The sequence below is a fragment of the Astyanax mexicanus genome, chromosome 13 (assembly GCF_023375975.1).
Source record: "Astyanax mexicanus isolate ESR-SI-001 chromosome 13, AstMex3_surface, whole genome shotgun sequence".
Classification (NCBI taxonomy): domain Eukaryota; kingdom Metazoa; phylum Chordata; class Actinopteri; order Characiformes; family Acestrorhamphidae; genus Astyanax; species Astyanax mexicanus.
Genome location: NC_064420.1, coordinates 2,765,338 through 2,792,819, shown reverse-complemented (window position 1 = coordinate 2,792,819; position 27,482 = coordinate 2,765,338). Strand labels below are relative to the sequence as shown.

The window sequence follows — 27,482 nt, the reverse complement described above, 5'->3', positions numbered from 1 at the left end:
AAGACAAGCAAGCCTGGGTATCAAACCCACAACCTGATCAGTCATCAATAAACCAGTGCTCTAACCTCTACTAATCACCACTGGGAGCTGTAATGGAAATAATCAGGGCTTGTGAGCACAAAATAGTCTTAAAAAAAATAATATTGACTATTGAAAAGTTAATTTTTTACTTTATTTTAGTAATTCAGTTGATTTGTTTGTTAGTTTGTTTGTTTGGGTTTTGTGCCTTGTCTGCAACATATTGGCTATTTTTTAGATCCATGACTTGAGCATCACAGATTTAAATCAGTGTCTTTATATGAACATTTCTTCCAGAAATTGAGTATTTTAGCTGGTGGAATCATTTCAAACAGGTTATTTTATATTTGTAACCCTATAAAATTTATTTCTAGTGGTTAAAAGTGAAGGGCAGTCTACTAAGATAATGTTTAATAGTTTGATAGTTTGAGGAATATGTAATTCAGTTGAAAATGTGACACTCTTATATTATATAGATGTATTAAACAATCTAAACATTAAATTTCTATTATTGTTGATTATTATGGTTTACAGCCAATTAAATCCCAAAAATTAGTGTCTCAGAAACTTAGAATTATATTAAAAAGAAAAAAATGGTACTTTTGGCAGTGTGGGCAGTGTTCCAAGTCCTGCTGGAAAATGAAATCCACATCTCAATGAAAGTTGTTTTCAGTAGAGGGAAGAAGCATGAAGCGCTGTAAGATTTTTTGGAAAAACAGTGACTTTTGACAACTTTTCTATTTTTTTTCTTTTTCTTTTTTTTTTTTAGAGATGCAGATTTCATTTTCCAGCAGGACTCATAATTTATACAAAAGGTGAGAGTTCACAAGCCCAAGCCATTCCATGACCTCTTGCATGTCAGTATATGAACTGTATGGATCAGTTAATACAGTATTTTTGTGTTTAAAGTTGAAATTTCCAATAATAGTTTATTTGATATGGATCCTTTAAAGTAGTTAATACATTACAACCTGTACAAACTACAGAAAATCAGGATTAAATCCTGATATCAGTCCCGGGTTCTGGACACGGCTGGTTCTGAGAGACAGGGCGCTGGTCCGGCGCTGGCATCATTAGGCTGCGGGTGGAGAGGTTTGAGCTCATAGCAGAAGTCAGGCAGTGGCAGGAGTTTGGCAGTGTTAGAACTGGCTCTGAGGAGCCGCTGAAGTGAGACTAATGATTTCCAGACACGAGGCTAAGCCAGGCCTACAGGCTCTCACACACACACACACACACACACACTCGTACACGCTGACGCACTTTCAAACACTCGCTGTACAGACGACAAGCTCATTAGGCCTGGCCCTGGCTGTACTGTACTGCAGAGCTCCATCCACAACGCCTGTCTGACGTCTGATACCGAACAGATCACTCAACTGAACTGATGAAATGATGTTATAATTATATTTAATTATATACATATAGAATTGATATTAATTCATTTACACAAATAATTTTTCCACATTCAGCAAAAATCTAAATCATGCTATAACTTCTAAAATGATTCAGTAATTCAGAATTGATACAGTTTCTGCTATAACTGATTCTGTATATACTCTTCAGTAACTGCTATAAATGGTTTGTAAAAAATTATAAATTATTTAATGACTTCTATTAGATTATGCCATAAGTGATTCAGTAATTGCTACACTGAAATTGGCTTAGTAAAGACAACAAACAATTTAGTAAAGACTAAGTGATGCAGTAATTTCTATAAGCGACTCAGTAATTCCTATAAAGGGTTCAGTAAAGACTATACATCATTTAATAATGACTAAAAATGATTCAGTAAATTATTCACCACAAATGATTCATTCAATACTATAAGCTATTTAGTTATTGCTATAAATGGTTCAGTAAAGGCTATAAATGGTTCATTCAGTTCTATAAGTGATCAAAGAAATGGCATTAAATGGTTCAAGTAATATATTTAAATTATTTCTTAAATACTATAAGTGATCAAGTAATTGCTATTAATGATTCTTTAAAGACTGTAAATGATTCCAATTCTCTAATAGCGAGTGTCAAAAGTGTCTTGGGGCCAACCAAGAAGCAACATATCAGAGAGGGGGCTCAGAGTAGTCCAGTGGACTAAAGAGCTGCCACTATGATTGTGAGATTGCTGGTTAGAATCCCGGTCATGCAGCTTGCCATCAGATGGAGTTCTTTCCCCCTCATCACTCCTAGGGTGATGTGGATCAGCATAAGGCTGTGTCTGTGAGCTGATGTATCAGAACAGAGTCGCTGCCCTTTCCTCCGAGCGTTAGCGCTGTGATGCGGAGTCTGACTTCACATGTGTCGGAGGCGGCATGTGCTAGTCTTCACCCTCCTGTTGTTGGCGCATCACTAGTGATAGTGATAGTGGGTTGGGTAACTGGTCTTGTAAATTGGGTAGAAAATGGGATAAAAATTGGAAATACATTTAAAAAAGTGAAAAACTGAGTGAAACTGAGGCCAGAGGGGACAGCCAGAAGGAGTGTGGGGAAGAACATGTTCACAAACATAAGAGTGTGTGTGTGTGTGTGTGTCTACGTCAAACATACAGCACATCTGTTCTTGCGTAATCCCCTTAGACAGAAAATTTCACAGCTGTCCTGAAGGCTGGGACCCTTAGTCTCTCTCTCTCTCTCTCTCTCTCTTTCTCTCTCTCCACTCACTTTCTTTCTTTCTCTCTCGCAATAATTTGCCATACTTGAACTTTTTTGGAGGGTGGTTTTCCGGTGGTCTGCTCATTGCACCACAAGCCTGCGCAGCAGATTTCACACACACACACACACACACACACACAGGCCGAGTGCTTGGGAAATCACGATTTATACGCATGAACACCGAGCCGCACGTCTTCAGTGCGGTTCAGCTCACAATCCTGAAATATCTGAGTAAGTCACATGAGTCACATGATCGGAAAGTCGTGAATAAGCTAAAAACAAGTCCTGAAGTTTTCCTTCAACTCAGATCATTTAAATTACGAAAAGACTTTAAAGCTGATGTTTGTAAGTTTTGAGATTTAGGGGATTTAGCTCCCTCTCTGGTGAGAATGGGTAACTGCACAGAGCATACGGAAGAATCATTTTAAACTGGGCGTGTGTGATGCGGTCTGCTTTCAGAGCGGATTAATCCGATTCCAGGTTATGTTTTCTTTGGTTTTACTATGAGTGAATGGAGGAGCTACTGCGCTCTGAGTTTTCTCTTCTGAAGTCTCCACTGCTCCACCAGCCGCTCGCGTTCAGTAAAACTGAGACGAATCCTCTTTTAGAGGCTGTACGTGAGACGTAAGTATGAAAAGACACGTGACGTGGCCAGAAGAAGACGTGGCTGCGACACCCCATTATATTTTTAGAATGAATATATTAGGTTTCGCACAGATGGTCATTTCAGCATACTGGTACCATTAAACACAATATTTTTTTGGAAAGAAAGTTCTAAAAAGCACAGTATTGAGCCTTCTTTTTAAATAAAAGAGACATATAACATTGATTTCTCCTTTACTTTTTAAAATTTTAAAACTAAAATGAACTTAATATGATTACAACAATCTGATATCTCAAAAAAAATATGTATATATTACGCAATTTTCTCAAAAGTATCCTGCATTGCTGCGTTTTAGTGATTTAATGTTTGTCTAAGGGTAATGTTTCACTGAAGTGTCTCCAGCACTAAGGCTGGGTGCAGCAGCATTAGCATTAGCCGCTATTCTCATGCAAACTTCAGTCCGACATACTCGCCTCTGAATTTAGAAAGAGCTAGCGCTCTGGTAAGTGGCTAATGCTAATGCTGCTGCACCTAGCCTTAGTGCTGGAGAAACTTCACTGAAAACTAACCCTTATAACTCTTATGATACATAAGGCGCACTGGTGATTTTTGGGGAAAATGAAAGGAGTTTAACTGTGAAAATATGGTATTTAAAAGCTAATGTCTTATGGTTAAATAATTTACATTTTCAGAGTACTAGGCAGCTGCTTAGAGGAGCTCCTTACTGTTTATTTTTGGCACTAAAATGAATAATAATTCTCTGATATTATTATCATTATACACATTAAAAACATCCTCCCTACGACCTATTTTACCGGGATAAAGCCAACGTTGCCTCACTGACCCAAACCTGCTTCCTACATTTGCTAGACGGAGTAAAATACGCGCGGAATGCGTGTCCTCAGGCCGCGCTACACAGGAAGCAGTATTTCAGAGCTGACAGTTCAGCATTTTTTGATGGTATCCCTGAGGAAACGGAGGCTGGAACCAATCAGATTTCCATAATGAAAAGTGCAGCAGATCCAGATGTGCTGAGCAGCAGCAGAGACTCACCCTGGTTGGTGCAGTTGGCGCTCTTCTCGTCGCTGTTGTCTCCGCAGTCGTTGTCTCCGTCGCAGGTCCAGTACTCCGGGATGCAGCGGCCGCTGTTGCATTTAAACTGCACGCTGGAGCAGGAGTGACTGCAGCCCGCCTCATCACTGTTATCTCCACAGTCATTATCTACACACACACACACACACACACATACACACAGCCACGTAAGCCCATCTTATTCTTATATATGCATTTTTAATAGACCTCAATCAGTCTAAATCTTATACTGTGAAATCTTATACAACAATTATTCAAGAATTCTAGTGCATGTCGAAACTCATAACGTGAAACTTATATATTATATAGATTTATTAAACACACAGTGTGATCTATTTTAAGCGTTTATTTCTTTTACTGTTCTTTTATGTAAACCCAGTGAGCAAAGTCCTGCTGGAAAATGAAATCTGCCTCTCCATAAAACTTATCAGCAGAGGGAAGTTGTAAGATATGAAGTGCTGTAAGATTTTGCAGGAAAACAAAACTGCACTGACTTTAGACTTGATAATAAAACACAGTGGATCAACACCAGCAGATGATGGACATGTCTCTCCAAACAAACCATCACTGATCATCAGTAAATTTTACATTTCATTTAAAGTAAATCAAGGGAGCAGAGTCTGGAGGAAGAGTGGAGAGACACACAGTCCAAACTGCTCGAGGTCTAGTGTGAAGTTTCCACCAATCAGTTATGGTTTGTTTGGAGAGACATGTCCATCATCTGCTGGCGAAAGAGCTAGCGCTGCAGTTAGCGGCTAATGCTAATACTGTTCTAGACTATTTTTGGGAAAATTGAAGTATTTTAAGTGCAGTGTGCAGCCTTAATTTATAGCAAACAAAACTGATTAAATATGGTAATGGTTTAAATGGTGCAAGAGGTCACTCACCATTATCACAACGCCAGTTTACATTGATGCAGCGTCCGTTAGCACAGGTGAACTGAGTGAGTGGAAAACAAGTGGGATAGGCTAAAGAAAGAAAAAAAAAAGAGAGGAATAGAAAGAAACATTAGAGAGTATAATACATAATATTAATTAATAAATATTAATTAGAATTAAATTCATATTAATTATAATAATGAAATTAATATTTATAGATAATAATATATATATATATATATAGAGAGAGAGAGAATAAGAAAGTGATAGATTACACAGATTACAATTCAATCACAGTAAAATGACTTAATTTTAAATCTAAAGTCTATAATAACTTATTGATCACTGTTGTCTCACCACAGGAGGCGGGTTCATCAGAGCGATCCCCACAGTCATCATCCAGATCACAGGTCCAGGAGGAGGGGATACACCGGCCACTGGCACACGGGAACTGGTTAGGAGGACAAGTGCGAGCTGGGATGCACAGACAGGGGAAACAATGTAAGCACCGGTGTAGGGCTGCACTATATATATCGTTTAAGCATTTAAATTAAATCAAACACTTCATGTTGCAATGTTTTAATTCTTGACACAGGAAGTACAGTAGATACACAGCGCTGTCTCTGTGTCTGTGTGAGGTTAGTGACAGGCTGCAGCTGCCTGAGAAGTGTGAGGGGGAGGGGGTGTAGGATTAAACATGAGGTAACCGCATGGCCTCCATCCACATGGTTGGGCACGTGCTTGTAAACTGTGCACGTGTTGAAAGCGCGCGTGTGTGTGTGTGTGTGTGTGTGTGTGTGTGTACGATGTACCTGAGCAGGTGGTGTTGGACTCGTCCTCGTCGGTACCGCAGTCATTGTCTCCGTCACAGAGCCAGCGTTTGGGGATGCAGCGATTGTTCTGACACTTGAAGCGGTCTTCTGGGCAGGTGTGCTGATCTGGAGAGGAAAACACGCACAATTTTATAATTTGATTTATAAAGATGATTTTTTTTTTCTCTGTAAAAAAAATGTGTTTGTTATTTTATTCTATAACCTACAGACAACATTTCTCCCAAATTCCTAATAAAAACATTGTCATTTAGAGCATTTATTTGGAAAAAAATGAGAAAATGATGCAGAGTTTTCAGACCTCAAATAATGCAAATAAAACAAGTTCATATTCATTATTCAGTTATAAGAGTACAGAAATCAATATTTGGTTGGCTTTTAATCAAAGTTTTTTTCACATGCATCTTGGCATCATGTTCTTCTCCTCCACCAGTCTTACACACTGCTTTTGGATAACTTTATGCTGCTTTACTCCTGGTGCAAAAATAATTCAAGCAGTTCAGTTTGGTGGTTTGATGGTTTGTGATCTTCCATCTTCCTCTTGATTATATTCCAGAGGTTTTCAGGTATTGATAATCAGATTAGATCAGATAACTGTAGATGGGTTAATCACTAGTTCTGGTAAATAACTTTTGACCAGTTAAAAAAAAAAAAAAAAAAAAAAAAAACTCACGGCAGAGCTCTGGGGCTTCATCGCTCTTGTCCAGGCAGTCGTCGTCTCCGTCGCATTTCCAGCGCTCCTGAATGCAGCGGTTATTCTTACAGGCAAACTCTCCCTGCTGACACTGAGGAGGAGGAACGTAGGACGGATTGGCTGCAGAGACACAGAGTAAAAAAAGGTAAATATTAGTCCAATAAACAACCAAACACAGCAGAGAGAAAACCTATTTACAGAACACCATACGGACAAAAGTAACGGAACATCTGCACATTCATTCATAGTGTTTTCTTCCTAAATTAAGGGAGTTTAATAAAAAAAAGTCAAGTCAAGAGGATTTTTTGTCATTACATCTAAGTACAGGTACAGTGCAGTACCGATACGGTATAATAAAGTGTATAGTGGGGATAAGGTGCAGAGATGTGTAACATACTGTAACATATAGAACATATATAATCACAGCAAATAATACAGCAAATAATACTACAAATAATACCAGACTCTCAGAGCTTTAGAGATGTTTTAGTGAAAAGAGCGACGTAAAAAAAAAACACTACTTTTGAGGAATAAATGGTATTTATATTATGATAAGTAATTAGACCCTTTACTTTTTTAATCTAATTCTCACAGTGACTATTTTTTTTTACCAATACTAAATATACTAGTGCATCTCATCCAATTGAAATATCATTGAAAAGTTACTTTATTTCAGTAATTTAATTCAAAATCTGAAACTCATTTATTATATAGATGTATTAAACACAAAGTGATCTATTTTAAGTGGTTTACATCCAATAAAAACCAAACAAATCAGTGTCTCAGAAACTAAGAATATTATATCCAAAAGACAAATTGGTACTTTTGTTAGTGTGGGCAGTGTGCCAAGTCCTGCTGGAAAATGAAATCTGCATATTTCATATATAATATTCAATTTTTCTGAGACACTGATTCTGATTTTCATTTCACTTTATGCCATAATCATAAAAATAATAATAATATCTATATATGAGTTTCAGATTTTGATCTGAATTACTGAAATAAAGTAATTTTTCAATGATATTCTTATTTTTTGAGATGCACTAAGTACATAATTAGGTGCTTAAACCGTTCTGCGGTGTAAAAAAAAAAAAGACAAAACAATACAATATAAATAACATCACATAAATTCAGTCTACTGTTAAATAAATGAGAAATTTAAGGTATATGATTAAAGCTTAGGTGTCTCTCCTACCTTTACAGGTCTTGTTGTCGGAGTCCAGGATTTGGTCGTCAGCACAGGCGCAGGTTCGGCCCACCGGTGTGAGCAGACACAGACTGCTGCAGCCGCCGTTGTTCGCCCGACACAAATTATGACCTGTGACTAAAATAAAAAGACAAAAGCACAAGAAAAAGATTTATCTGAAGATTCTTTTTGAATGTGATCCGAACACTGTACAAAAATACAGATTTAATATACAGTATGTTTATAATGGATAAATGGCTTTCGTTGGCTCTGTTTGTGAGAATAATAAGAGAATAATAGGAGAACAGTAAGTACTTTGCTGCTGCTGAGCGTCGTAGGTCCGGATCTCGTAGATCGGAGGTCGTTCGGTGCGCAGCAGAGTCACCTTCTTGGTGATCTGGTCCAGTTTATAGATGCTGCCGACCCGATACTCGTTCCAGAACAGGAAGTTCTTATAGTGGCACAGGCCGAACGGGTGGCTCAGCTCCTGCCCTTCATACACCGTCTAAACCAATCAGAGAACAGCACCGAAATAATGAGCTTTAAGGCTAATATAGTGAATATCTTATCAATTAATCAATAAATCGGTTTTTTTTAGCATTTACATTTAAAAACAGGGATCCACATGACAAAGAAAATAATATCTACCTTAAATCATTTTAAAATAACAATTATAAATGATTAATTAAAGCCTATCAGCTAGCGGTTCGTCCCATGTAGTTTTGTTTTAACATGGCAAATACGCAGACTAGCGGCTAATGCTAATGCTGCTGCACCCAGCCTTAGTGCTGGAGAAACTTTACTGAAAACTCACACTCATAACTCTGTACTTCAGTGGAGTATTTCAAACACAAACGATCTGAAAGCCTGCTGGTCTCACCCTGCGCTCGGTGGTGTTGAGGAGCACCATCTCAATGCGGTCGTAGTAAGCATCCACCCAGTACAGGATGCCCTGCTGGATGTCCAGGCTCAGTCCGTTGGGCCACAGCATGTTCTTGGAGGTGATGAGGACGCCGAAGTTGGATCCGTCCATCCAGGCCTTTCTAATGCTTCCAAGATTCGCATCTCTGGAGTCCTCCTGCCAATCACTGCAGTACATCATCCTGAAACAGGAAACACAGCAAATAAGACAGTTTTCCAGATGATTTCCAAATGAAATGTAACATTTACTGATGATCAGTGATGGTTTGGAGAGACATGTCTGTCATCTGCTGGTGTTGATCCACTGTGTTTTATTATCAAGTCTTAAGTCAGTGCAGTTTTGTTTTCCAACAAAATCTTACAGCACTTTATGCTTCACTCTGCTACTGACAACTTTTATGAAGATGCAGATTTCATTTTCCAGCAGGACTTGGCACACTGCCCACACTGGCAAGTACAAAAATACACCCTAAAGTAAACTAGTTAATCAGCAGCAGCAGCAGTTAGGTTGCTGAACTTTAGCGCTCCACTGCTGTAAGTATATCTGTATCGGGTGATTGTAGGTTCGTCCCAAATCTTAAAGGGGAGAATTTCACTCGAAAGCACAGTAGGGGTTAAAAAAAAAAAAAAAAAAAAAAAAAAAAAAAAAGAGAAATGATTCTGGGCTCTTGTTCTTACCCGTGAACTGGATCCACCACTATGGCCCGTGGGTGGGTCATCTTTCCCTCCACTAGAACTTTGCGAGTCTGGGAGGCTTTCTCCAGCTTCGCCACATTAATGGTCTTCTCAAGTCCATCATCTGTCCAGTACAAGTTCTGACCCATCCAGTCCACAGCTATCCCCTCAACCGTGTGGATTCCTACAGAGAGAGGAGGAACGAGATGTTTGTGAGACACAAAGAGAGATAGGTAGTCAGGAAAACAGGGAGGCAGGGAAAAAGAAAAGCAGAGGCAGAAAAAAGGGGGAAAAAAAGAGGCAAAAAGGGAAAAACCAGAGGCAGGAAAAAAGGGAAAGAGCCAAAAAAGAAAAACAGAGGCAGGAAAAAAGGAAAACCAGAGGCAGGAAAAAAGGAAGTAGAAAGTCTTCAGTTACATATAGTTAAATTATATAATCAAATTAATCAACAAATTAAAAAACAATATAGTAATATACAAATTTATTTTAATAAATACAGTATAATTGGGTTTTCAATTATTTTCTCAATTTTGAACTGAAAGGCAAAACAAACAAACAAAAAAATAATAATAATCTGAATTGAGAGAATCCAGAAAAAAACTGGTTGAACACAGTGGAGCTTCCCCGTCCTCACCGTCCTTCACGATGATGTCCCGGTCGGTTCCGTCGATCTTCTGCCGGCCGATGGTGTAGGTGGTGGCGTCGCTGAAGTAGATGAACTCTGTCTCGGCGTGGTAGTCCAGAGCGCGGGGGTTGTTGAGGTTCTCGATGGGGATGATGTGCTCGTCGTAGACTCGAGCGTGCAGGTCCATTCCCCGGATCACACCCGGCCGTCCCTTACCGTACAGCAGGAACAGCTCGTGCTCTGGCTCTGAGGAGCCAATACACAATCAATCAATCAATCAATCAATCAATCAATCAATCAATCAATCAACACACACACAGTTATCAGCAGCCTGCAGGAAGCAGCAGGTTAGCATTAGCTAGCAGAGACCCATCTCATGCTTGTGTTATTGGTGGTGTGTACAGGATATATTTTATATATGTGAAATAAGAGGTTTTTTGCGCAGGCAGGAGTGTGTACTCACTCTTGCAGGATTTGCCGTCGCTGCCGACGCTGAACCCGGAGCGGCAGCGGCACGTCCGGCTCTTGTGGCTGTTCGCCAGCAGGCAGATATCAGAGCAACCCCCCGGCTTCCCGTACTGATCAGGAGCACACGCATGACTGCGCACTGTAACACACAACACACACATTTAATTACACACTCACATATACACACACACACACACACTTAAACACTTTAATAAACTCTGAATAGCGAAAGAGCTAGTGCTTAGCGCAGTTAGTGGGTAATGCTAATACTGCTCCAGCAGTGATAGCTGGGGTCAGTAGCTCACTCAAATACACAGACAAATACACATACTCAAACACACACAATTACACACACAATTACACACAAACGCGCGACTGCTCACTGTAACCGACACACACATAAACACACATTAAATTACACACATACTCAAATACACACACGTACAGTTAATTACACTCTCAAGAACACACACGTACAGTAACTGACAACACACATGCATTTAATTACACACTCAAACACACACACACACAAATACACACGTGCATTCAATTACACACACACAAATATACTCAAATACACACATTAAAACAAAAAACAACTCTTAAAAACAAACTGAATTAAAATAGCTAGTAAATAACATCTTGATTTAGTTTTGATTCTGCTGAATTTTATTTTTCTAAATATTAAAATCAGGTGTTTTGATAGAAATCTGCTGAAATTTAAGAAAAGTATCTCATGTAATGGAATAACTGCACTGCAGAAACTCTAGGGTGCGCTAAAGACGATAGAAAGGCTTCAGACCTGCAGGCTGTCGTCTCTGGTGGTAGACGTGCAGAGCCCCGCCCTTGTCCACTCGCGTGACCACCTGGAACTCGGAGCTGTTGAAGCGGTTGACGCGGATCACGCTGGTCTTGGGCTGCATGTTGGCGTTGTCAGAGTTGGTGGCGTACAGGTAGTTCTCGAACACCGTCAGACTGTACAGGTGCTCAATCTGAGAGAACAGGAGGAATAGTTTAATAGTTTATGATCCAGATATTAAACAATGTGTGACCAAAGACATTTATATAATAGTAGAGAAGAAAAGACACTGTGCACGCACACTGTGTGCTCTGATTGGTCAGAGCTGTCTGGTGCAGGATAATATAAGTAATATAAGTAAATATAAGACGTGAACAGTGAACGCTGCACATACCACGCTCTTAGTGTGTAAACAGCATGGAGCAGCAGAGACAGCGTTTGTTCATAGCAGTATATAATCTGGATAATATATGAAATTAAACTCAGGAAGGGCTTGTTAATCAGCAGATTAGGTGTGGGTTAGGTGTGGGTTACAAATTAAAAACCCAAAATCATGGTCATCATTGTAAAACCTCCACAAAATAAACACTTCAAGAACTTTAAAGCTATTAAAAGCTATTAAAGCTCTGCTAACCCTGTGCTTCTCTGTTTACGCTGCTGTAATATACACAAATAAATGGTATATTCTCAGAAATGGGAAGAAATGGGAAGTGAAAATATGCCTAAAGAACAATGACGCCAGTGATCACGTTCATCAACCGCAAACAGAGCCAAGGTCAGACGGATCTGATGGCACGGTGATTCAGACTGAGTAATTTTAAATCTGATTAATAAAACCACACTCGGCCTGTCACAATAGAATCGGATTTTTAGATTATAATTAAACTGTACCAGGAATAATAGCAAAAAAACAAAAAAAAAACACTCATTTTGGTTAAAAAAAAATAAAAATAATAAATCACATTAATAGATTCTCCTTGTTTAACCCTCCTGTTATATATTAAAACCGTTTTTAAAGTTTAAAGATCTAGGAAAAATAGTTAAAAGTATTTTTTTTAATGCTTTCCTTAATTAATGTTATCCACATGTAACATGAAAATGTTTTTTCTGCCCATTCTCGGGCTCCCTTTCTCCTTATAAGGGCATTTTTTCCCAGTCGTGTTTATTTATTTATTTATTTATTCCTTTCCTCTTGGGTTTTACTGCTTTGAGATCAAGCGTTCCGCAATCGGGTTCAACAACCCTCTGGGCTGGAGAGCTACTAGTCTGTAGCAGCACTCCATCCCATTACATTTCATCATTTTACAACAAAAAAAAAAAAAAATATATATATATATATATATATATTTTTTTTTTTTTTTTTTTTGTGGTCCGCCATGTAATGGCTTGGAAAACTTAATTGCCGACCCCTGATCTAAAGTAAAAAAGGAAGTAATTTCAGGAAGAACCTTCAGCTACTCACCAGCAGGCCCTGAATGATGGTGTGTCTGTTCTTGCCCTCATAGTCCACCACCTCAATGTAGTCCAGGTAAGCGTCCGCCCAGTACACCAGTCTGCTGACCAGGTCCAGCGTGATGCCGTGCGGGAAAACGATTTTACTGTCCACCAGTTTAGTGCGGTTCTGCCCGTCCATATCACAGCGCTCCACTTTAGGGATCTGCCCGTAGTCTGTGAAGAACATCTTACTGTAGAGAAAGAGAGAGAGACAGATAAAGAGGGATGGTTAAGGTCATAGTCTGTGTAAAGCTGGACAGAGCATCGTCTCTCAAGAGTGAAGCCACCACAGGTCGGGCGCCCCCTGCTGTTTGGTTGCAGAAAGCTATATAACCCCACCCATTCCCATAGGTTTCAATGGCACAACAGAACAACATCTAATATACTGTAATTCTACCTCCATTATTTAAAAGCAACAGCTAGTGTTACCTCTGCTTATATTGTCAAATTTTTATATTCCCAACAGAATTCGTTTTTAAAAACGTTATTCAGCTCTATTAAAAAAAAAGTGCGGTTATTGTAAAAGGGCTGGTTATGGTCAGGACCAGTTCCGCTCCGCTCTGCAGCCTGTGACCTCGAGGCAGCCCCCAGGGGCGGGGTTATTATTCTTTTAATTAATTATGGGTGTGTTTTGGGCATAACTTGCCAATTCCCAGTCCCTTTAAGAGCCAGGTGTGCTCTGACTTTGGCAGATTGCTATTTTAATGGCGCAACACAGTGAGAGGGCTGGGTTGAGTGTGTCAGCCTTCGGTTGGTGGAGATTTGAGCCTTTATGAAGTAAAATTTTGTAATTTAAATGTAATTCAATAAATCACAATATTATTCTGTGATTAACTGCGATTAATCGCACTTGTTCTTTTTGTAAGTAAGTTTTATAGTGGAAAAATTAAAATACTAGTGTATACTTGCAGGTTAGAGATGTTTTTGTTATGTAATCAGTAAAGAACAGAGAGTGCTGAATCTGCAGACTCTTCTGTATATGTTGTAAGTAAAGCAGATTGCCTTTAAGAGAAGTGATACTATAACTAAGAGGAAGTGAGGGAAGGTGCTCCATTCTGAGTCAGTGTGAGTCAGCGACAGTGCAGCCAGGGGTTATAGCCTGTGTGTGTCACGTTCTGGAAGTGCATATTACTAAATAACAGGCTTATAATACACTAAATCATCATAATTACAATATCAATCATTTTTTTATCATTGTGCAATTCTTACTTTATTCAAATCAGCTGTTTTATTTTAGCAAAATGTAATTATTTAGGATATTTAATTTTCTTGCTATTAAAAAAAAGTAAATTAATGCATTATTATAGTATTATTATAGATGTTATATAGCTATTGTTTTTTCATCACAATTGCATGTGCATCTCAAAAGAATAGAGAATATGATACATTGAAAAATGTTACTTTATTTCAGTAATTCAGTTCAAAATGTGAAACTCATACATATTATATAGATGTATTACACACACAGAGTGATCTATTTTTGTTTATATCATTTACTGTTGATGATTATGGCTTACAGCCAATTAAAACCCATGAATAAAAAAATAGTGTTTCAGAAAATTAGAATATTATATAAGACCAGTTGGTACTTCTGGCAGTGTGGGCAGTGTGCCAAGTCCTGCTGGGAAATGAAATCCGCATCTCCATATACATACATATATATATATATATATATATATATATATACATATATATATCATGACTGGCCTAAACTATAATGTATCATACTTTATTATAAAATTGTCGTTTATAAGTAAGTACTCACAGCTCTGGGGAAAAAACTATGTGCATTTTACTCAAACATAAACCTTTTTTTTTTTAATATGGCCCTTAATGTAATTGATTTTGCTATAGATGGAAGAGTACAACGCAGGTTGACACACAGGACTGGTGTTCTAGTGCTTTAATTGGGGTTAGAGATGGTGCTGCAGAAAGACTCACCCCATAGTTGGGTCCAGTGCGATGCCCTTGGGGTTGTAGAGCTCCAGATCCAGCAGGATGATGCAGGTGGAGCCGTCGTTGGTGCAGACGAAGATACGGTCGTCCACGTCGTCCACAAAGTAGAAGTTACCGGTCAGCCAGTCGATCGCCATCTGCTCCACATCTAAAAACAGAGGGACAGAAACGTAGTCATCAATTAAACACGATACCGTACATCAGCTCAGGGATTAAAGTGTGCTGCATTAGCTTCCTTCTACTTGAGCTAATTATGTAGCCAAACATGCTGTCCAAACATTACATGACTTTAAAAAAAAAAAAAAAAAAAAAAGGGGGATCTTGCAGGCTCACTATTTGCGAGACTGCAACTAGACTTTTTCTGAGATTATTTCCCATCATGCTTCTGGTGGAGTTTACATACAATACCATCAAGATCATCAATACTGTGATTTATCATCATCAGAGACTCACAGCTTTTATTCCCATCAACAGTTTTCAGTATTTTTCTACCACACTGTAATTAGTTCTTGATATTTGTTAATAGAATATATTTTGTGTTAAATTCTTTTTTTTTTTGTTGCAACAACCTCGTATAAAAAAAAATCAGTTTCACTTCTATACACTTGCCTTTGTTTTAGACAGGATTAATTATTGCAATAAAGAAGATCATTCTTGCAAAATGTGTATTTAATAAACCTGTTTGTATTAAAAAAAATCAATAACCTCACAATAAGACAAAGTAGTGCAATACAAAATCATTTTTTAGTATAATGACTTTTGTAAGTGCTACCTGTGTTTAAACTGTACATATTAAAGTAAGAACCATATAGTAGGGTACTTGTAAAATGTGATCTTTTACAAATCGTTTGTAAACAGCCACGTAAAATATATTCATCTTGCAGCTTCCCATAGCTCTTCTCCTATTGGTTGTTTATATTGTTCTCATCCATATTTGTGTGAACCAGGTCTCAAGACTTAAACACGGTTGATTTTATCTATATGCCGGGACGAGAAAAAGACTGACTTAAACCTTTAAATCTTAATGAAAATCATTAAGTATAAGTTCGTCATCAGACAGAGCTGGTGCATGATATTTTTTATTGTTTTTTTCTGAAATCAAGGATATTAAATACAGTTAATTAAATCCTGATTTTGTTAGAGTAACTGTCTCTACTGTCCAGAAAGACTTTCTACTAGATTCCAAAAGCAAAAGAACGAATCTGCTGCTATTGGCTGATATCAGCACTAATCAGCACACGTAGCTTTTTAATACGGGCTATGATATGAAAGGCTATTCTTTCTCAGACAACTAAAAAAATTCAGAGTTAGGAAAAATATCCTTCTTCAGTTTTACACTGCCATCATTCAAAGCAAACTCACCTCATCCATAACAGTGTGGTATGGGAATTTGGATACCCATTCACGCAAAAAACTGCAAAGTATAGTAGATAAATCATCAAAAATCACAGGGCACATCCTCCCATCCATTGACACTTTATATTACAGACGCATCACACAACGAGCAATAAAAATCACCTCAGACCCCTCCCATCCTGCATATCATCTATTTACACTTATGCCTTCTGGAAGACGTTACAGGTCACTGTCAACCAAATCTGTCAGATTTAAAAATAGTTTTTTCCCAACCGCTGTACGTTTACTAAACCAGGTTTAACTGTTTATGTATGTATTTGTCTATCCACTGTTATGTGTTGTTCGTTGTTTTGATACAGACAGAGATGTGAGCATGTTATGTTATGCTGTACCGTAAGTAAATTCCACCAACTTGTTGTGTGGTCATTAATAATAAATGAATGAAATGAATGAATATCTCTCTCGGGCTCTAATACGAACACACGTTTCGTCTTTTTCTCTTTTCCGCTCTCTCTCTCTCTCTCTCTCTCATTCCACACACACACACACACTGTTCTGTTTCTATCTAACTCTAAAGCTTTGATGGGTCTGGTTAGGTCAGAGTCTGGGAGGAGACAAAAGCGCAGTTTTACAGTAATTATCCGTGTAGTGAATATGAACTACAAAGCAATGAGACTGCGGCTGCTTTTTTTTTTTTTTCTCTCCCAGATCATTATGTTAATTACTGAGTATGCATGCATGTCTGTGTGTGTGTATGTGTGTGTGTGTGTGTGTGTGTGTACGTGTGTGTGTGTGTGCGCTCGTGCCAAACACTGACTCACTGTCACAAGACTATTATTCATTCTTTTTTACGTGGCACTGAGATGCACAACAGAGACAGGCAGTAGATCAGTAATCGAGCAGAACATTATGACCACTTTCTACACTTACCGTCCATTTTTACAATTTTTACCCAGAATCCCTCTTTTACTGAACCACCAGTTTGTGTAGGTCATCCTCTACTCCTTCATCCGTGCAGCAGTGATACTGAGGTGTTTAAAAACTCCAGCAGCACTGCTGCTGCATCTGATCCAATCGGTCGTACCATCAGCACAACACACACCAACACCTCATAATCTACACTGTAATTCTTCCAAGATTCAACTTTCTAGGACTTACTTCTCCCAGGACCCCTTTCTTCCATAATTTGATTCTTCAAGGGATTCCTCCTTCCAGGGACCAACTTCTTCAAATGGATCCATTTCTCCTATTTATCCATTTCTTTCATGATCTAGTTCTCCCAGAATCTAATTCTTCAAGAGATCAATTCCTTTAGGATTCAGTTCTTTTAAAATTCAATTCTTCAACTGATCCGTTCCTCTAGACCCCAGTTCTTCCAGAGATCTTCTTCAAGTGATCAATTCCTTTAGGATTCAGCTCTTCCAGGAAACAATACTTCAATGGATCAATTCTTCAGGGATCAAATTCTCCCATGACCCACATCTTCCAGGGATCTAATTCATTTAGTATTCAGTTCTTTCATAATTCAGTTCTTCAAGGGAACAGTTTTTCTAGAACCTAGTTCTTCCAGGGATTCACCTTTGATCAATTAATTTTATGATTTAGTTCTCCCAGGATCCAATTCTTCAGGGATCAAATTCTTCCATGACCTGCATTTTCCAGGGATCCAATTCATTTAGGATCAAGTTCTTCCAGAAAACAATTGTTCAATAGATTCATTTTACCAATATTCAATTATTTAGGGACCAAATCATTCTATGATCCAACATTTTAAGGGATCATACGGAGGTTACATAACTTGCTAAAAAAACTCTAGGAATGTGAACAACAGAAGACCATCCGGTTAAAAAAAAAAGGAGATTCTGCTGAAATACTGATTCAGTACATCCAGTAACACTAGACTGAAAGTGCAGTAGAAGTGCAAATCATCATACTCAACCACATCATAAAACCGTGGGACTGTGGGACTGTAGTCAGCACACTGAGCTGAAAATGAAATCAAACGAGAGCCAGTGGAAACACTCAGCTCTTGTGTACATATACCGCCCCCCCCCCCCCCCTCCCTGAACTGGAGACAGGTAAAGAAAACCTCTTTACACTTTCATCATTCATGGATATAAAGACCCAACCCCTCTCTGGTTACAGTAAATCAGATGCTTGTGTGAAGAACCAGAACCAACAGAGAGACCAACATCCCCTAACACCACCCGGCTCACCCCACCCCACCACCAGCATGTGCCCCTATGCAGCAGGCCCTGCCCACGCCCCCTTCCAGCTCCTCTGAAGAAAAACAGGCTTGGCTTCTTACTTTCCAGTAAAAGTTCCAGAACTAAACCTTTTCCGGCAACTTCCAAAACCCTACGGGGGCCTCGGATCCGGCCAAAGAAACGTCCCCACACGTTCTGAGGATGGACAGACCGGCGTGTGTTTCTCATTTAGCCCCGTCCCTCTTCGCCCACGGAGTGGAAGGTGGGAGAGCTGTTGTGAAACAATAAGAGCTGCAGAAACATCTGTGATCGCTCAGAGGCCGAGAGAGAGGAAAAGCAGCGGGCGGCGAAAAACGCTCTTCAGAACGAGAAGTGACGGACAGACTGCGATTTCTGATGAAGCAGCAAATCCAAATACTGAAATCTGCAGATCTCTAGAGTACTGAAGTACAAATACTCCTTTACCTTACTTAAGTAAAAATGTTAAAGGTTATCTATAACTTTGATTGCAGCTTTACACATTCACTGTCGCATTGTTTCAATAAGCTTCTGCATTCTCACAAGATATATCTCAATCTAGTGTTGCTGAATTTATTTTTTACCAAGGTCTTGCAGCAGCATTGGTGATGGTAGAGTCTGACCAACCACTGCACAAAGCAGCTCTTCTCCATCCAGCACATCCCAAAGATTCTCAATGAGGTTAAGATCTGGACTCTGTGGTGAACTCTCTCTCAATCCATGTGTGAAAATGATAAATGATGATCTCATGCTCCCTGAACCCTGAACTCTTTCACTATTCCAGCACCATGAATCCTGACATTGTTTATCTTGGAATACACTCGTGTTCATGAGGGACGAAAAAATAAATCCATTGATGGAATAATCTGGTCTATATTCAGTATATTCAGGTAGAGTCAGCTGACCTCATTCTTTCAGCACATACTGTTGCTGAACCTAAACCTGCAGACCAACTGCAGCATCAACCAACCAACCCCACATCATTTACTAACTTAAATTTAGGTGGAGACTTTTTTTTGGCCAGGCAGTTAGTCTTGGCAGTTTAGTGGTACACTGGATTTTGTACTTTTTGTCCAGCTAGTGACGGGACCTGAAGAGATTAAATGGCAAAAATAAAGAGAAAACATGGAGAAGTTCTAAAACTTTTAACTGGTAACAAACGAAATAAAGCTGAGCCGATAAAACATTAAATACCTTGGGTTAATTCATATTGTCTGCACCTGATCATTTAATGGTTCACATGACTTTCTTGCATTGCTCCAGAATCCAATCTTTCTATATCTAGCAAACTAAAAGCTTACAGATAAGTGATTTTCTTAAGGCTACACAGCTGTTTAGTCCCAGTCCCTTGAGTTCCATTTACTGCATTGCACATGTAGATAAGCTTTCACTTTCAATATTAAACATATCCCTGAGTTTTAGGGCTGTTTTTCCAATAATTTGACTCTTCTGAAACAGATGCTCAGGTCTTTCCACAAGGTTGATTAATAAACAAGAAGCTACTCACTGCATCAGTTAGGGTTAAATTATTTCACTTGTTGCCAGCTCAAACATATTAATCATGCATGCTGTAATTATTATCCAATAAGAGGCTCTTACCTATCTAAACCTAAATATTGCATAAAAATGTATAGCCAGTAAACTCTGGCCCAGCATCCAGTATCTGTCTAGTCCTGGCTTGTGGTGATGTATAGTGGGGTGTACAGGTGTACAGGTGTGTTGCAGGTTTAGATGTATCCCAAAATGAACTTCTGCTCAGCGGCACGTGGTTTTTTGTACTACAGGATAAAAAAAAAACGCTACACCATAAATCTCTGTCCTGCTCCAATTACTCAGCATCACCCAGGGTCCACACCAGCAGCAGCCAACTAATTATAAGTGAAGCTGAAGTTCTGATCTGCCTCTAACTGAAGCCATAAATCTCCAGCCTCAGCTGCTCGCTCTACACTACAGCGCTCAGCCAAAATATTATTACAGCTAGATCCATAATCACGCCGCGCTCTGTGTGTTTGCAGAGAGAGGCCAGAAGCAGAGGCCTCAGGAGACGAGGCACCGAGTCTGTTAAAGAATAAGAGTCTGGAATTTCATGCACGGGTATTCCTTCAGGTATGTGCTGAATAGTGCTTCACAAAAAACAGATTTTGGATTAGAATCGATCAAAACTAGGTTTATACAGGGTTTGGACAATGAAACTGAAACACCTGGTTCTGGTAGAAACAGTTAAGTTGAGGTGCACATTGAATTCTGCGTGATTTGATCAGCCGTGGTTTTATGTTTTTTTTTTGGATAAAATCCGGGTTAGCACCCGAACATCCCTTTCAGACAGCTTCCTCTTACAGCGTCCACAGTTAATCCTGTTGGATGTGGTGGGTTCTTCTTGGTGGTATGCTGACATTACCCTACTTAGAAAGCGGGTTTGTAACTGAAAATTGAGAAATAACACACTAAAAAAAGTTACAAATGAAACTTTGAAGGAGAGATGATGATCTTTTTTCCAGAGTTAATCACGGATCCTCAGCGGAAAGAGATGACGCTGCAGTTTTAAGAAGCAGTAGGATTTATTTCTAGCTAAATATATGCTTTATACCACCGGTTGTTTGTGTCGAAAGTACTGAAACTTTTTCCGGGACAAGGACTCTTTAGAAAATATGCGTGGGTTGGTCTGGAGGGGCATAGGAAAACAAGATAAGATGGATAAACACTTCAGAAATGAGTAGCGTTTTCTGACATTTTATATTAAAAAGATATTATATTTTGAAAATCACATTAAGACTGTAATTCGAATTAACGGAATTAATCGTGAAAATTTTTGTTTGGACGATATACTGTCCGATTGATTGATTTCTAAAAAATGATAATGTTTTTTTTTTTTAACCTTATTTATGTTACAATCCTCCTCACTATCTTCTGTGTCCAAATGTGTTTCAGCATAACTAAAGAAACTGAATTAATGTGATGAAGAAGAGTGAGAAGAGTCAGAATGGTGAGAAGGGCGGGGCTCTGTATGGACAGAGGGTTTAGTGCTCTGGGACGTGTGGTTATGTTTTGGGCTGCTTTCCTCTCGTGCTTATTTTTACAAGACAGCTTCGTCACCGAGACACATCTGGCCGGCTCATCTGCCCGGCAGCCGCGGCCATAAATCTTTCCATCCTGTGTGAAACTGGGGCTGTCTGTCCTGCTCTGCTCATAGCATTACCACTCAAACTACCCCCCCCCCCGCCCCCCCAAAAAAAAAAACCCTGTATACCCTGCTGTAAACACACACAGTTAACCTCTCCTCACTGCATTTCTGGGAGATCACTTAAAAATGATGAGTTTCTCTGATTTTACCAAATTAAGAAAGATGGATGATCACAAGCCATCAAACCACCAAGCTGAACTGCTTGAATTTTTGCACCAGGAGGCATGAAGTAAAGCAGCATAAAGTTATCCAAAAGCAGTGTGTAAGACTGGTGGAGGAGAACATGATGCCAAGATGCATGAACTGAAAATCTGTGATTAAAAACCACCAGGATTATTCCACCAAATATTGATTGATTTCTGAACTTTTAAAACTTTATGAATATGAACTTTTCTTCTTTTTTTTTTGCATTATTTGAGGTCTGAAAGCTCTGCATCTTTTTTGTTGTTATTTCAGCCATTTCTCATTTTCTGCAAATAAGTGCTCTAAATCATCTAAATCATTATGTTTTAAACATATAACTATAAATAGCAAAATCAGAGAAACTGATTCAGAAACCGATTTTCTTCAGAGCTGTACATTAGATTTTTTTTTTTTTAGTTTAGCTCAGTTAAAAAGAAGTATATTTGATAGCTGTGTTGAATCGAAACCAGATTATGTTTTTACTACAAGTAATACAATAAAATATTGATATATTGCTCTTAATAGCATAAACACATTTGTTCTTTAAATTCTTGAATTGGATTGGACTCTAGTGCTGTTGATTACAACACTATTAATTATTAACATTAAATGATTAACAATATCCAGATACTGTACTTGAAATATAACAGATTTGTACAAAATATTCAGAACTAAAAATACATCATATAAAATTATTTATTTATTTTTTTAATATCCGAAATATCCGAAAATTGGCTTTTTCATTACGGCGGAAGTTGGGGTCAAATTTAGTGGCATAATTTATTTTGCATTTTTAAAAATAACAATGTGTTACTGGTTTTAAATTAGTTCTTTCCAAAAAAAAACTAAATTAAGTTTAACAGAAAAAAAAGAAAAAAAATCTTAGGTTTATACCGTCTGCACCCTACCATAATCATTTTTCTATGCACTAGATGTATATATTATTTTTCCTTTACTATATATAATTTTTTTAAGTATCTTTATATTTTTTCGGTAATTATTTTTGTATACATAGTTTTTATTATTATTATTTGTTTATATTTTCCTGACGTGTTTCTCTGTCCTTTCCTCTGTGCTGCTGTAACAATGTAAATTTCCCCATTGTGGGATTAATAAAGGATTATCTTATCTTATCTTCTCTTCTCTTATAGGTCTCGTCACTGTAAATATCTCACGAGTTCAGACTGGGTTGAGGGAGCTGGTTTCAGTGTAACTCATATTCCTCCCTGCTGGCTGGAATTCTGCTTCTGGAACTTTCTCCAGCGTCTGGCACAGCCGCAGAGAAGCCAGAGCATGTGTTTTAGCCATCAGTGCACAGTCAAATCCCTGCGTCACTCTTCAGGAGAGCAGGTCCACAGTGGATTCTGAGGCTCAGGTCCAGAACACCAGTCCAGCACTGGTCTGTCTGAGAGAGCTGCATCTGCCGATTCTGATTCTGATTCTGATTTAGTCAAGTCTAGCCAGAACCTGAAGAGATTCTGGAGCCAGAGCCGGGGTTCTCCTCTCGCTGAGCTGCGTTTCTGAGAGTTCTGGCAGATAAGCTGAGCTTCAGACAGAGGAAGGACTGGAGGCTGAGTCACGGATCCAGCGCTCGCTGAGGGGACTGCTCTGGAGGACCCGTTCCATCCAGAAACCACAGCAGCAGATGAGGGCTCCAGCTCAGTACTAAGCCAAAAACTGCTTAATGATGGAGATATAAGGAATGGCTTTGCCATCAAGCTGCCAGAGCCCTGAGAGAGCTCAACTGTCCTTGCTCTCTCTTTGGGTGGGTACAGTACAGTAGATGGCACTCTCTCTTTTCCCTCATCACTCCTAGGGTGATGTGGATCAGCACAAGGCTGCGTCTGTGAGCTGATGTATAAGAACCGAGTCGCTGCGCTGCTTTCCTCCGAGCGTTAGCGCTGCGATGCTACTCGGCAATGCTACAGCATCAGCAGCAGTTCAAAAAGAGGCGGAGTCTGACTTTAAATGTGTTGGAGGAGGCGTGTGCTAAGGCTTGTGTCTCCACCCTCTTGGTGTGTTGGGGCATCACTAGTGATTGTGGGGGAGTGCTAATGAGTGGATTGGGTATTTGGCCGTGCAAAATTGGGGTGAAAATTGGAAAAATGTGAAAAAAAATTAGGAAGCTCAAGAAATGATACTTAAAATTATGCTTAAAAAAAAAAATCAATGATTTATAAAGGAAAACTATAAAAAATTATCAGGGTTGACAAAAAAATAAAAATTTAATTCCTCTGTATAAGAAAAAAAAGTAAATGTTTTTTTTATATTTACTTGGCTTTTATCATTTTTATTTGATTGCAGACAATATGATTCTAAGATATTTCCTATTTTGTCAGCTTTTAGCTTTCAATTGTCGAATTTCATTAGATAATATTCAGTACCAATCAAAAGTTTGGAGCGGCAGAGAGAGCGTTTGTTCAACTTTATCTTCATAACTAAGGCTGTATCTCTGAAAACATTTTGTCCTTTGAGTTTCAGAGCTGTAAAATTGGTGTGTTCGGGGAGGGAAGCAGCAGGTAGGTGTTTTGTGCTGCAGTGCTGTTAGCCAATCAGAGGCGATATATGCATGTTTGCATGTATGAATATTCATGAGCAAGAGCCAAAATACTACACAATCCAAGTTTTTTTTTTTTCAAGAGTCCACTAATCCAGTGAACTAAAGCAGCGTTATACAGAAACACCGGAGCACATTTTTATTTATTTATTTTTCACAAAAAACAGCTCATATATGGCATTCATTCCTACTAGAGACCACAACCAGACTTTTTTTCTTTTTTTAATTATATATTTTAATAAATATATTGTTGAAATGTTCTGATTCACCAGTTTCAGACTTGTTAACTTTACAGACAAAGAAACTACAAGTTTGCCTGATTGCTTTACTGGCATCATTTTTTTTTTTTTATCCAGAGCTGTTTCTGACTCATAGATGAAGAGCAGTGGATCTGGCTCTCGCCTCGGCGCCGCCGCTGTTCTCTGAAGCTGAGCTCAGTTCTGCAGTTCTGTAACGCAGAAGCAAAAATGGGACAGTCTGGAACAAAAGCTTGTGACTCATCTGTTCCTCTGGTGTGTTTAGCATGCGGCGGGGTCAGAGCTGGACACGGCGAGCGCTGAGGAAACTCCTCTACACTGCTGAAGTTCTTCAGCAGCACCAAGAAAACACATCCGTGCAGTTTAGCATGAGCGAAAAGCAAGAACACACCCATTCACAGAGCGCTGTCTCACTGCACGCGCTACTTTTATATTGTAGAATAAATATAAAGACACTGGATATATGAAATAGCACATATTATAATTATTTATAAATTATTTACCATAATTTCCAGGCTATTAGGCACACCTGAATATGAGCCACACCCACTAATTTACATACGAGCTTTTTCACATTAAAAGTCCTCGCTAAATCCCGTGCTCTGCGTTTTAAAATTTTAAAAATTAAACGATTTCTCGAGCCACAGAAAATTAATCGATAATTTTTTAAAATCGAGTAATTTGAATTACTTGAGTAAACATTTCACCCCTACCTACCTTTCACAAAACTAAATCAGTTCTGATTGGATGGCATTTTTATTGGTTGACAAAAACGTCAGTTCATTTAGTCATCGTTTTTATTATTTTATGCTGTTTTCTGGATCGTCTTGTTTTTGTCTTGAAAAAAAGGTTTGTTGAAATATGAAAGTGAATTAGATCTGATTTTGAAAAAAAAAAAAAAAACAGATTTGGCACGTTCACACAGCCATAAAAAAAAAAGAAATCAGATTTAAGTCACTTCAGCCTGGTAATGTGAACGTAGCCTTAGTGAAATAATTAACTGCTTCTTACAACCTGACTGGTAAAATGTAAAACATTCATAAAATGCACTGGATTAAAAGCTGCACTGACAATTTTTGGGAAATTTAAGAAATTTAAGGATTTTAAGTGCTTTTTAAAGTGCTATAAATATGGGATCCCTATTCACACAGCTTTATTGTCCATAGGTTTACCTTGAATACGGTCTCAAGATAGGAAACCAGTTCCTTTTTCAGTTGGATGAGCACTTTTTCACACTCACTCACACTCACTAACACACCCAGCGAGCTGCAGGGTGAGACTTCCTGCACGGTTCAGAGCTAAATCTGGGATCAAGTGTACTAAAACAACTTCATGAGAAAAACCTCTTCAACAACACGGTGATCAGAGCACACGCGCACACACATCACACCAGCTGCAGAGCGTAAACAGCATCCAGAGCTGTTTGTACATGACTGAATATCTGTGTGTGTGTGTGTGTGTGTGTGTGTGTGTGTGTTGTCTTAAGCAATTGTTGTAAGATATACCAGCAAAACCAGCAAGTAAATTAAGGATTAACTGGATTTGATGCCAGAAAACATGAGGTCATGTACTAACACAGCACAGACACCAGAACCTGTGATTCACACTCATTCATCAGAAAACAGGTTCTAATACTCACCTGTAGCTTTAAATTATAAAGGGTAATTATAAAAGTATATCATATTTGTTTTCATTAGGGTGAGTTTTCACAGTGGACCAAACAAATAAGCTGCAATAAACATTGTGACCAACAGCAATCACAAACTCTATCATGTGACATATTGAGGCAGGACGCAGACCGAGGTAGAGCGAGGCTAAGTGAGACAGAGCAAGGGTTGAGCAGGGTAAAGTGAGGTAGAGTGAAGAAGCATAAGAAAGAGTGAGGTAGAGAGTGGATGAGTGAGGAAGACCGAGGTAGAGTGAGGCAGAGCAAGGCATATTAAAGTAGAGTGAGGTAGAGTGCAGTAGGGTGAGGTAGAGCGAAACAAAGCGAGGTAGAGTGAGACAAAGTGAGGTAGTGTGTGTGAGGCAGATTGATGCAGAGTGTACGAGTGAGGTTGAGGGAGGTAAAGTACGGATGAGTTAGGCTCATTGAGGCAAAGTGGGGTAGACAGAAAAGGCGTTAAGATAGATTGAGGTAGAGCGAGATAGAGGGACGTAAAGTGAGATAAATTCAGGTAGAGCGAGATAGAGGGAGGTAAAGTGAGGTACATTGGGACCCAATGAGGCAGAGTGGGATAGAGCAAGGCAGAAAGAGGTAGACCGAGGCAGATTGAGACAGAGTGAGGTAGCATGAGAGAGGGTGAAATAGAATGGGGTAGAGTGAGAGTGAGGCAGTCTGAGGTACAGTATGTGAGGCAGATTAAGGTAGCATGAGGGAGGGCAAAGTAAAATGTGTTATAGTGAGGTAGAGCGAGGCAGATTGAGAGAGTGAGGCAGATTAAGGTAGAGCGAGGCAGATTGAGGTAGAGCGAGGCAGATTGAGGTAGAGTGAGGCAGATTGAGGTAGAGTGAGGCAGATTGAGAGAGTGAGGCAGATTGAGGTAGAGCGAGGCAGATTGAGGTAGAGTGAGGCAGATTAAGGTAGAGCGAGGCAGATTGAGGTAGAGTGAGGCAGATTAAGGTAGAGCGAGGCAGATTGAGAGAGTGAGGCAGATTGAGGTAGAGCGAGGCAGATTGAGGTAGAGCGAGGCAGATTGAGGTAGAGCGAGGCAGATTGAGGTAGAGCGAGGCAGATTAAGGTAGAGCGAGGCAGATTGAGAGAGTGAGGCAGATTAAGGTAGAGCGAGGCAGATTGAGAGAGTGAGGCAGATTAAGGTAGAGCGAGGCAGATTG

At 39.1% G+C, this 27,482-nt stretch overlaps 1 protein-coding gene across 5 annotated transcripts in view; it reads right to left on the bottom strand.

Annotated features, from left to right (window-relative positions):
• The window catches only part of lrp1ab (low density lipoprotein receptor-related protein 1Ab), a 175,206-nt gene that overhangs the window by 73,869 nt on the left and 73,855 nt on the right, over positions 1-27,482 (bottom strand). For all 5 annotated transcript variants that reach the window (XM_049462890.1, XM_049462893.1, XM_049462891.1 and 2 more), the window contains exons 7-20: positions 14,874-15,036; positions 12,901-13,123; positions 11,442-11,631; positions 10,635-10,778; positions 10,181-10,417; positions 9,550-9,730; positions 8,831-9,053; positions 8,266-8,455; positions 7,960-8,088; positions 6,744-6,884; positions 6,053-6,178; positions 5,598-5,714; positions 5,250-5,330; positions 4,324-4,491 (exon numbers count right to left, since the gene is read on the bottom strand). In XM_049462890.1, coding sequence (XP_049318847.1) covers positions 4,324-4,491; positions 5,250-5,330; positions 5,598-5,714; positions 6,053-6,178; positions 6,744-6,884; positions 7,960-8,088; positions 8,266-8,455; positions 8,831-9,053; positions 9,550-9,730; positions 10,181-10,417; positions 10,635-10,778; positions 11,442-11,631; positions 12,901-13,123; positions 14,874-15,036 — 2,313 coding nt within the window. The remainder of the gene's footprint in view (positions 1-4,323; positions 4,492-5,249; positions 5,331-5,597; positions 5,715-6,052; positions 6,179-6,743; positions 6,885-7,959; positions 8,089-8,265; positions 8,456-8,830; positions 9,054-9,549; positions 9,731-10,180; positions 10,418-10,634; positions 10,779-11,441; positions 11,632-12,900; positions 13,124-14,873; positions 15,037-27,482) is intronic.